At 41.2% G+C, this 10,898-nt stretch overlaps 1 protein-coding gene across 1 annotated transcript; it reads right to left on the bottom strand.

Moving 5' to 3' along the window:
* Positions 1-14: 14 nt before the first annotated feature.
* LOC134667907 (palmitoleoyl-protein carboxylesterase NOTUM) lies at positions 15-4,891 on the bottom strand. Its single transcript, XM_063525317.1, has 3 exons — positions 4,125-4,891; positions 2,215-2,318; positions 15-1,337 (listed from the first exon to the last, which is right to left on the bottom strand). Exons 1-3 carry the CDS (start codon positions 4,194-4,196, stop codon positions 194-196), a joined length of 1,320 nt encoding a protein of 439 aa, XP_063381387.1. The 5' UTR covers positions 4,197-4,891; the 3' UTR covers positions 15-193.
* Between the last annotated feature and the right edge of the window lie 6,007 nt (positions 4,892-10,898).

Raw genomic sequence — 10,898 nt, 5'->3', positions numbered from 1 at the left:
TATTTACGACAGCCTGCTATAAACGTGGAATACATCTGGGCGAAAATAAAATAACTGTTACTTGTCACTTTTACTTAAATAAGATACAATAGTATCAGCAAACAATAAATATTAAAAATTAATATTGTACTTGTACAACAAAAACGAGGTAGATAAATCGTGCATTTAAGCACAAACAGTCTCTTTTTCGGCATCAAGCGTGCGAAGCCAGAAGGGATAGGAGCTCACTGTGGCTCATGCGCGTAAGAGTGCGCGCGTCGAGCCCCATAGCGGCCGCGGCGCCGCGCACGTCCAGCCCGAAGCTCTGAAGCAGCGCCGAGAGCGCCACCTCCTCACCCGTGCGCGGGTCTCGCAGCCGCGGACACGAACCGTTGCACTGCGGCCACGAGCACCGCTCGATGAGTCGTCGAGGCGCGCAACCGCCTTTGCGCCTCGCCACTCCGCCACCGCCCCACAGTCGACGCTCCCAACATCCCAGTGCACGCGGCAATGTTATCCCAGACACGTTTATGGCCAGCCACTCCGGACGCGCTAACGCTCCGTGAGCCAGACAAGCCGGAGCAAAAGTAGCGCGAACCCGCTTCAAACTGTCCCGAATAGCTGAACCGGTATCGTGCACGGCGTCCCACTGGACCCGAGTTCGCGGGGCGCGCACGCCCTCCGCCGCCAGCTGCGCGGAATCAAAAAGATATTGGAACACAAACAGCGGTGTTCGAATATGAGGGTACAGCCGGTAACCAAAGTAACAGAGCCACGGTTTCTGCGGGTGTTCTCGTACGCAGGAGCTCGGAGGTGAGCCGCGCCATAATGAGTGCCCAAGACGGGCGACAGCATCCGCTGAAGAGGCGCGTCGGGTTCTAGCCGGCCGGTCCAGGAACCAGCCGGAGTCCGCGACCGCGGCCACTCTAATACCGTAGGGTCGGAGCATTCTCCTGGCAGCGTCAGCGTGGAATAGGACACCCGCGCCGCCCGCGCTAGAGCCGACGAGGAGGAGTCGTCCCGAGAGGCCGACGTGGAGAAGCTGAGCGAGAACTGCGCGGACGATGAGTCGGCCGGCAAAAACAAAGGTACCATTGCGTGCCGTTCGTGTTCCGGCCCACATGTCACTGGAGCAGTAAGGTAGGAGCACGTGGTTGGAGGCGTGCCACAGCGGGTTCGCGGCGGGGTCGGAGGAGAGCAGCGCCGGCGCGCGGCGTGCGCGCGGCCAGCGCGTCGAGGACATGAGGCCGGGGCGCCGGCGCCAGCGCGCGCCGCACGACGCCGCGTCCCAGCAGTAGCCGCCACCCTCGAGGTACACGACCCAGTGTTCGCTGTTGCTGCCACGCCGGATATAATACCTGGAATCATTAATCTTCAATAAGTCGTTGGAAAAATTGATGCCTACTGAACTGCATTACGACTCTACGAGTATAGAGTCCGCCGCGTGTCCTGCGTCTGAGCTAACGTAACTGTTTGTCTCTTTCCAGTTAACACAAATTGTCAGATACGGACAAACGATTACTTAATAAATAATAAATGTGTCGGAAGAATGTGAACTCGTGAACTGTAAGCTGAAGGAAGCAATCTCTATTTTTTTTATTTCAAGTTTAAATTTTCAACTTAGGCGACAAGGTGGCAGACACTCCAACCCGCAAGGTCCCTGTAGTGTCGCTAAACCTTAATAATTTTAAATAATTATAAACAGTTTATATAAATTATGACTCACGTTAGAACGGTCCGGGCCCGGGCTCTATAGATGCTTTCTATAGAAAACTGAAGTTTCGGATCGTTCTAGCGTGAGAGATTCTATAAGGTGACAGTCCATTTCCAACGACAGCTGCACTACTGTTCATTTTACTATGGAAATTGACAATAATAGCGACGCGTACTGCATACTAGTAATGCAGCTGCGGTTAGAAATTGAATGTTACCCTTAAGCCCTATTTAGACGATGCGAGAACTCGCATGCGAGTTTCATTACATTGCAATTTTTGATCGGTCGGTTGAATTGGACGTAACCAACAGTCCGCAATGTAACTAAAATCGCATACAAGTTCGCTCGCCGTCTATGGACCAGTTGCACCAACCACATTTGACAGACTGATCAACGTCAGCCGGCGTGCCCCGGCGCATTACTATGAAACTTTCCATACATACAAATTTTGCGAACTCTTTAACGATACGAACAGTTTGGTGCAGCCGACCCTAAACCAGCCCATGTGACATGAGACCTACCCGGCCGGGGAAGCATCGTTGCAGACGAGCGAGGAATTGGCGAGCCACGTCAGACGCAGGCTGTCCGGCGGGACGGTGGCCACAACACACGTGCTTAGAGCCTCCTGGAAATTTACATTTACTTGATTAAAGCACAGAGTTGACTGACAAACAAAAGTAGGATCTCTTAAAGGTGCCGTACAAATTCAGACTACACCAGCCGGGCTAGGACAAGATTGGCGCGACAATATCTCGCGGCGAGATAGACTACCCGTCCCTCTTTTGTTAACATAGAAAAAGACCGGTAGTCTATCTCGCCGCGATATACTGTCGCGCCAATCATGTGCTTGGCCTACAGCGGGCGCAGCATGGTTCCATTTTTATCGCCTGTCACTATGCCCGTCACTTTCGCACTTGCATACTTGTTAGAACGTGACAGACATGGTGACAAGCGATAAAAATGCTACCGTGCTACCGCCGCAGCGTTACTGCTGCAGTATTGCGACGCGACTCACGCGACATTGCTGCCGACTGCGTTGGTAAAAAATCCATTAAGCATGACTCACGCTAGAACGGTCCGGGCCGGGACGTAGCTTCCGAAACTTCTTTGTCTATGACAGGTGTCGGTGATAGTTTCTATAGCAAACTGAAGTGTCGGACGCCCCGGTCCGGGCCCGGACCGTTGTAACGTTAGACATCCTTAAGGCCGTGACTGTACTGAGATAACAGCGATGTTATTTACATGTGAGATTACTTTATGTAGATAATAATCATACATTTGTACCCAATTAACCAGCTACCTACTACGTGGGTACATACTACATACATACACTACGTACGTATTATTATCTGACATTTACTTAATTTAAATAAATCATATGAGTATCTGGTAATAAAAATCTAAGTCTCTTGGACAACATAACTAACATAACCCATACAAATATTGGCTTTCCATCTAAGTAAAAACGGAAATCTTAAAGACACTCAAATCACAAGTTACCTTTAATTAAATCGGAATAATAACATGTATTAATTATTCATAATTATGTTAATTCAACTTCAAAATATAGATATCTACGTTAATCAGATATTCATTTGAATTAAATAGTACCTAAGAAAAATGTATTATCCGTTCTGCAAACATTAATTAATATCATAGGTACAGTCGGCACTAATAATAGCGGATTAGACTATGCATCATTCTTATAGCTTTTCAAAGAGTGATACATATTCTACGGAAACCACATATCGCAAAGAAAAAATTGAAAAGAACCCTGTTTAATTTAATGTTTCGCTATAAAATTCGTACCGTAATAAAAGAAAGAAGAGAATTTGACATCAATCCTTGCTAATTTATGACGACATTATTTTCTATCTTTTAATGGCATTTTCCTGTTAAGTGCCTAATTTGCGGCATTTTTATCACTTTCCATTAAATTAATTTCGGTAAAGGAAGCAGGCTGCACTGAAAAAGTAAATAATGGAATATTACGGAAATAATCAATCAAAGTGGTATTAATTTTGTGGTTCTTTTTATAAAAATGCACTCTATTATGAGGGACCTTCGCCTTATCGTTGAGGTATATTATAAATACAAAAGATACTCTACCTATTTGTTAACTATTCACGCTTAATCCATGGAACGAATTGAAGTGTATGTACAATTATGTAAAGACTGTTAAAAAAGTTAGTTTGCGTTTCGGGGTTAGTCTATACAGACAAAGACGAAAACGCGCCAAACTACATATAACCTAGTATGCAATTATAATAATAAACCTACCGATACATGTATTTTAAAATGAGAGTATAGGTAACCGAAGTAATTTCAGCTCCATTTCCACTTCATTACGATTGCCAATTAATTGTAGAGCCAAGCTCTACCGTCACAGTATAAACAAACACTGTTATCAAAATAATAAATAAATGCGTACACATAGTATCCATGTGATCCAGAGGAAGCGAGGCAGGCAGGCGCGGCCGCGTCCGCCGCAGCGCGCACTCATCACTGGCAGCGCCCGCGCCGAGGCTGGGCACAGTGGGCACAGTGGGCAGCGTGGGCAGGCGAGCACGGAGCACACCCCATACTGACGCGCGCGCTCCACGGCCAGCCGCAGCGCACTACTCTGCAGGCTAGCCCGCGCACAGTAGCTCTCCCGCTGTTTACAAAATAAAGCCTCTATTTAGAGCGAAGGGCCGAACTTCTCGCTGCGCGGCGTCGGACCGAATAAAGGTAAGGCAAGCGGCGGCTCGTTTGTGCACAGTGCGCAGGGGCAAGCGGGACCGGCTCCGCGGCGAGATCAAACGCGGCGCAGATCAAAGGCGCCGCCGCGCGATCGGCATCCGTCATTATTATTATGCAAGCATTACGAGGCGCGCGTGACTCAAGCGAGAGGGCCACGCGAGCGCGGGCGCCGCGCCGGCTGCCACCCCTCCCCTCCACTTCTCCCACCTGTCAACGGCATCCCGACATAATAAAATATGACGTCCTTTATCCCTCACCGACCACTTTGACGGTCACCAACCCCGAAATGAAACTGCTTGATCCCGAAAATGTTAACTCCAGCAAAACATCCCGCAATCACTGATAATGAATGGCTCGTTGAGCCCTGGGGCGGCCGCCTCTGATTAGCCACGCATTACACACATGTTCTTTTTAAACATTTTTGGCACCTCATTAAATTTTATAACTTTGTTTGGCGAGCACTGCTAAATTCGCTACCGGGCTGCGGCGCTGTTTACATTTTATATTCTTATTCTGGTCTTAATGAAATGACCGTATAGCGCTCTACATCATTTTTTCTAAGACACCTTGGAAAAAAATGTTCACACTCACACCTAAGTTTATCCACAAGGGTATTTATCACGTTGCAATACAAAACCTACAGTAGGTACAGTAGCAATGAGTAGGTACAGTATCATGTAGGAAAATTTAACTAGGTACTCGTATAACAGGCGCTTATGATTTTTATCTGTCTATAATATGTAGTATAAATCGTCACTACTTTGAAAAAATCTCGTATCACGCACTGCTACTCAGAGTTAAAACGCAGTAACTCTGTATGCATCCCATACATTAGTTACCACATTTTTCTTTTGATTGACAGAACTAGATACGAGTTTTTTTCAAAGTAGTGACGAAATGTCAATTTTATGCGAACGCCTACCCCTTCAAGTAACCCATACATTCTTCTGTAACAGATGAAATAGTTCAATGTTTTTCGAATAAGACAAAGTAAAGAGAATCGCTTTTGACGTGATTCCATCTTAAAACTTCATATTATGCTCCCCGTAGCATACGTAACAAATTTTGCAAGCTATGTCCAAAAAAGCAGTTAAGTTTTCGAATGGGATAATATTCCTAAATCGGAACTAATTACGAATCGAAAACTGGAACCTATTGAATTTTATTATAAATAGAAAATGAAACGCTTGGCACGAGAATCAACCATAAATTATCACCCATAGTTCGTGACAATAAATAATTAAATTTAATAATTATCCTTGAATCGGAAAATTACATCCTTACTGCTGGTTATAAAATAGAATAAGACAAATCATTAACTACATCACAGGAACCTAGCCGCCGCCACAATACCATAAAAGACATATGAACATTCAAACAATTAGTACTAGATTTAGTTGCTAGAAATTGTAATAAAAAGAAAGTTTATATATATATATATAACATTACTACTCACTGTATTTTCTTTGTATAACAATTTTAGCAACGAAAATTATAGTTCGTTTTTTAGCATTAGAAAGAACTCCACAGAAGTAAGCGTGCAGTTTTTATCAGGCTCTTTAATTGATAATAATTATTGAATTATCTAATGTAGCATGGTCAATACATATAATTTACTTCACATTATTACCACTAAATGTGCCGGATTTGGAACCACAAACTTACTTCTGCGAAGTTCTTTCTAATGCTAAAAAAACGAACTACATTAGTACCAGACATAGATATATGTTACGTATATATTAATGTCAAGTTTAAATATTTTAAGTTTAATAATTCATAATAATAATTTATTTGCAAAATAAAACTAAAATATATTATTTTTTGCAAATAAATAATGAATTAAGTAACTATGTACTTATTTATTTAATGTAACTCAAGCATGCCGTTTAAAAATGAGAGCGGGACTTCGATTCTAAGATAGGCTTTTTGGCGGCGAGTTCTTGTGACTCTTAAAGCTTCAAGTTACCTTATGCGATCGATCTCAATGAGAAACAGCGTCGCAACACCTGCTGTGGGCGGAAAACAGAATAATTTACTACATACGAAGACGTTCTCTCACTAGTAAAAGTAATTGATGTACCTACATCTTTTCTGCACTAATTTTCGCTTCTCAGAGCTTTAGTTATAGAATGTAGAGTAGCCAAGGTTCCGATGAATAAATTAAGTAATTTGAAGAGGATTACTTAAATACTTACAAAGTATAGCACGGATTCATGGAATAACTAAAAAATACTCAAACTGTTATTAAAAAATAAGACAATTAGCGCACAATTTTATTTATCATACGAGTAAAGAAAACGTTTACTCGTTAACGCTCGTTATTGGTAAACCAAATTTCTGCTAGACCGCGACGGCATTACCTACCCAATCTGTGTATAAAAGTGATGTGCCTTTGTACTATCTGTCCCGCTACTTAAGTATAATTTTGCTTAGAATACAATTTGTAGATTCGAATTAAGAAGACGGAAGTAATTTCTCAAACAGGCTTTCTCAGAAATCGAAACAACTCAAAGCTGCAGGCAACATATCAGATATGATCGCCAGCGTCTCGTCTGTCAGATAGTTAAATTCTCGTTCAAACTCGCTATTATCATAAAAAATCATCTTACACCCGTAGCTGGACGGGAGCCGTGCGTGCGTGGACACTGAGTTAAGTAGAATATAATTGGCGGGCGGCACGGCAGGCCTTCAAAGCCTGTACCTGCCTGTAAAAATACCATCATAAAGCCAAGCCGACACACGAGCCCTTTGACAGATGTACCGGCCTTATGATGCCGCTAGTGTTGCCATGTTCTGTACTTTCACAGGTTTTTAGTAAATATGCTTTTATACCCCCGGTGGAACGGAGACGGTACCTATCCTATCCATTTAGGTGAGGGGCTGGTATAAAAATGTAAAAATGAATGTTCCCAAATATCTCCAAAACGGAACGACCGGTGTCAGTTTTCTGTAGTTAGAGGATTTGTAATATTCCACCGAGATATAGATAATATACATATTAGATACTTAGAAGATACCTAAGTATATGTCAACTTAACCCATTGACTTAGGTAGGTATACTTATATATTACTTCGTAAAGACACGGGCCTTACGTATTGCCCACGAAGTGGGCCAGTACGTTGGTGCACAATTCGCGTTTGTGCACATGTTCGCTCGGAATTATATGAACGGGCGTCGTAGGTTCGAAGTCTTTAACTTATTAGAAAATAAAATGAATACTTACCACGCGACAATCTTAACAAAACGCCATTGTCAGTTCGACTTAATTCCGGATATTAATTATTGTTCACACACAATGCCTGATCAGAACAGGAGTCACTTAAACTTATTTCAAGTTTTATTGGTCGCAAAAATACCTAGTTTTTTGGCTCAGCTTATGTAAACACTGAATGCTAGCATTAAACGTTTTATCGACTGCCACCATCCCAAATACATAGTAAATCAACACTCCTATCCCTCCTAAACTCCTAGTACCCACAACCGATTCAAAGAACCTTTTAAACCATTAAACCTTTAGGCCTTATTATTCAGTTCCATTAAGATTTAGTAGGCCGGCCTTTTTAAAAGCATTTTAATATAAAATACTATTATACGGTTCATTTTACTTAACAAAGAATACAATATATTTTTTACCGGTTCGTTAAATCATGTCCTTCCTTACTAATAAAATATTATATGGGTTTGGTTGTTCCTTTTTTGGTCGTTTTATTCTTATTTACAAGCTACCGCGTACGGGTTTGATTTCGATTGAATTATTATTGGCATTAAATTAAAGACACGCGTCTGATCGACCTCTCATCTGTGTATGATAAGGATGCTGGCCGAATTTTATGGTAAATTTTTTAATTTTTTTCTAGAATTTTTTTCTGTTCTGTACAACATAGGCGAATCTTGACATGTTTTTTTATTGAACCCACAATCTTGACCACCACTCAAATATGAAAGGTGAGAGTAGATATATGTATAGGTAAAATTATCAAAATAAATGTAAGTAAATATAAAATAAATCAACTGAAAAGCAAAACTGTTTGTTCTTTCACGTTTTCCACATTAGAAAATATATTCAAATAATATTCTTTTTAAAAGTTGCAGGGGTTTCAGTTCCCAATAGACCTTTCAATCGCAAAGTTTTTACTCGTCACCAGAAAAAAAATACTAGAGGTTACCTACCTACACATAATTACATGTCTGATAAATATCGCACGCAAAAATACGAAAATTATTAATTCTTTATTTATTTAAGGTACTCGGTTAAATAAACCTTCTTTATTTAATTTCTCTCAGGGCGAAGGCTCTGACCTAGCCTATCTAATTGGATCGTACCTAACTTTTACATTTAATTTTTCCTTATAGAAATTTCGGAGCCTAATATATTCAATCAAAAACAGTTTTGTAGGTCAGACTAAGGTAAGGTAAACGTCTATTTGAATAAAGATTATTTTACTCGTAATTATTTATTTAGCTTCTGAAGCTGACGTTTAGAATTCAGTTAGGTACTCCAGCGGATTTAAAGACGGAAAATATTAGCGAAATCCTAGGTATTCTTGTATTGTGTCCACTTAAGAACCGATGTTAGTTATTTACCTATAGGTATTTATATAATTCCGTTGATATATAATAATTTTGCATGGCTTACGTAGCTCGGATGGTATCTCGATAGTTATACTCGTTTTTTACTTTTATGTTTTTGGTGGGATTTTACATACCTAAAGATACACACTCGTACACTCGTAGTTCATTTGTAAAGAATACAACGGTCCATTTGTGTTCCTTTCAAGAGAATCAAATATTTAAAAAATGGCCAATCCAGAGTGACGTCATTCAAGGTCAGATTTCACGCCTCAGCAAGTTGAGGGTACCGGTATCCAATTACACTGTCGATTACATCTTGTCTAGTTTGTTCCTTAACTTAGGATAAGTTAATAGTCCATAACTCAGGATAACTGCGTGGGTTATTCAAATTCACTGCAGACTTTTCTTGGTCCAACTCTATAACAATTCGCGACAAATCAAATCGGCTATTTTCGGTAACACCTTCAAAAGTAGCGCATAAACAACGTACTTAACCGTAAAATAGGCGAATATTGCACCCCTTTCAGTCAGTAAGTCTCATACGCCATTCAAAATAAAGTGAAGTTAGGCCTTTTTAGCACAACTCGGTAGTTTCGTAGATTACACATCTAATACATATCGCAGATACGCAACTCTAAGAATAACAGTCACCTATATCTCGCGCGGTCTGTCACAAACCAGAAAAAGGTAGGTACTCAATTGGTTTTGATCTCTACCTATACGTAAAAGTAAAATTTTGTAGTTCTTTATGATTTAGATGGTCATGCTATGTTTTGCAATCTAAATATTCCAGTATGTAGTTTTATGGACACGTATATCTATGTGTCAATTTCTTGGTCCAATGTGTATATGCGTCTCACATGTTGCTTAATGAGAAAGTGACACCCAATGCACAGTGTACCAATAAATTGGACGGGTGGAATACCATCCTATCACAATAAATGTGGCTTTCCACCTTTTTATCAACATTTCTGCACAAAAGAGATAGGTGTTTTGTGATTTCTGTTGGAATTTCAGATGGAAAGGATCTTAATGCACTTGAAGCATAAGGACCCTTCTAAATTCTACCCTAGACCGATTGCAATTTTGAGAGTAAAATCTATAGCTAGAGGCACTACCCACCCGCGGATTCCCCTTTTATTTAATAGTGGTGTATCTCATATATCATTGTGTAATCTATAGTGGTACAACGGCGCTCCTCGCGGCTCTGCCAAATATTTTTACAATTACGTTTATAATTGCCCATATCCCACTTTTGTTTAGAGTGGTGTATCTCGTATACCTTTAATCTATGGCACGGTGGCGCTCCCCGCGGCCCAGCCTCCGCATCACAATAAATCTGACCCGATAAGTAGCGGCCGGATTGTCGGCGGCCGATCAAAAGGGGGCGCACATGAAAGAAGCCGCCGAGATCCATTCGATTCTGGGGTGTCATTCCGATATCATGCCGCGCGAATGGCGAGTCTGGCTCAGGTGAACCAGTATTCATTATATGCGCTGCAGTGGTTCCCCATTAAACATCGGATTTATTTGACGGAAGATGTGAAACTTGAGTTTACCTTCGAAAGTTCACATTTTGCTACGTCGAGTGCGATTATCGGTTTTTCGCAATGCAAAAGCTGCTCTCTGTCTCCATAACACCAAGTTATTCTAAATCAGCCAGTAGAGAGATTCTGATGACTGTAACTGTAGGTTTTTTCAGCATTTAATGTTTTAATGTTTATTTGGGCACAAACGGTACAATAATACTTACAGATATTAATATTATTTAATACATGAACCAATGAAGCAATGAATGAATGCATTTTCAAAAAAATCTAAATATTTGTTATGAAGCATCTTAAGAATACCTACAGGCTGTCGATCTAATGGATCACCTTATAGGTACAG

Source organism: Cydia fagiglandana, chromosome 10 (genome assembly GCF_963556715.1).
Source record: "Cydia fagiglandana chromosome 10, ilCydFagi1.1, whole genome shotgun sequence".
In the NCBI taxonomy this organism is placed as follows: Eukaryota; Metazoa; Arthropoda; class Insecta; order Lepidoptera; family Tortricidae; genus Cydia; species Cydia fagiglandana.
Note: the sequence above shows the minus strand (reverse complement) of the source record. Positions and strands in the feature narration are given on the sequence as shown.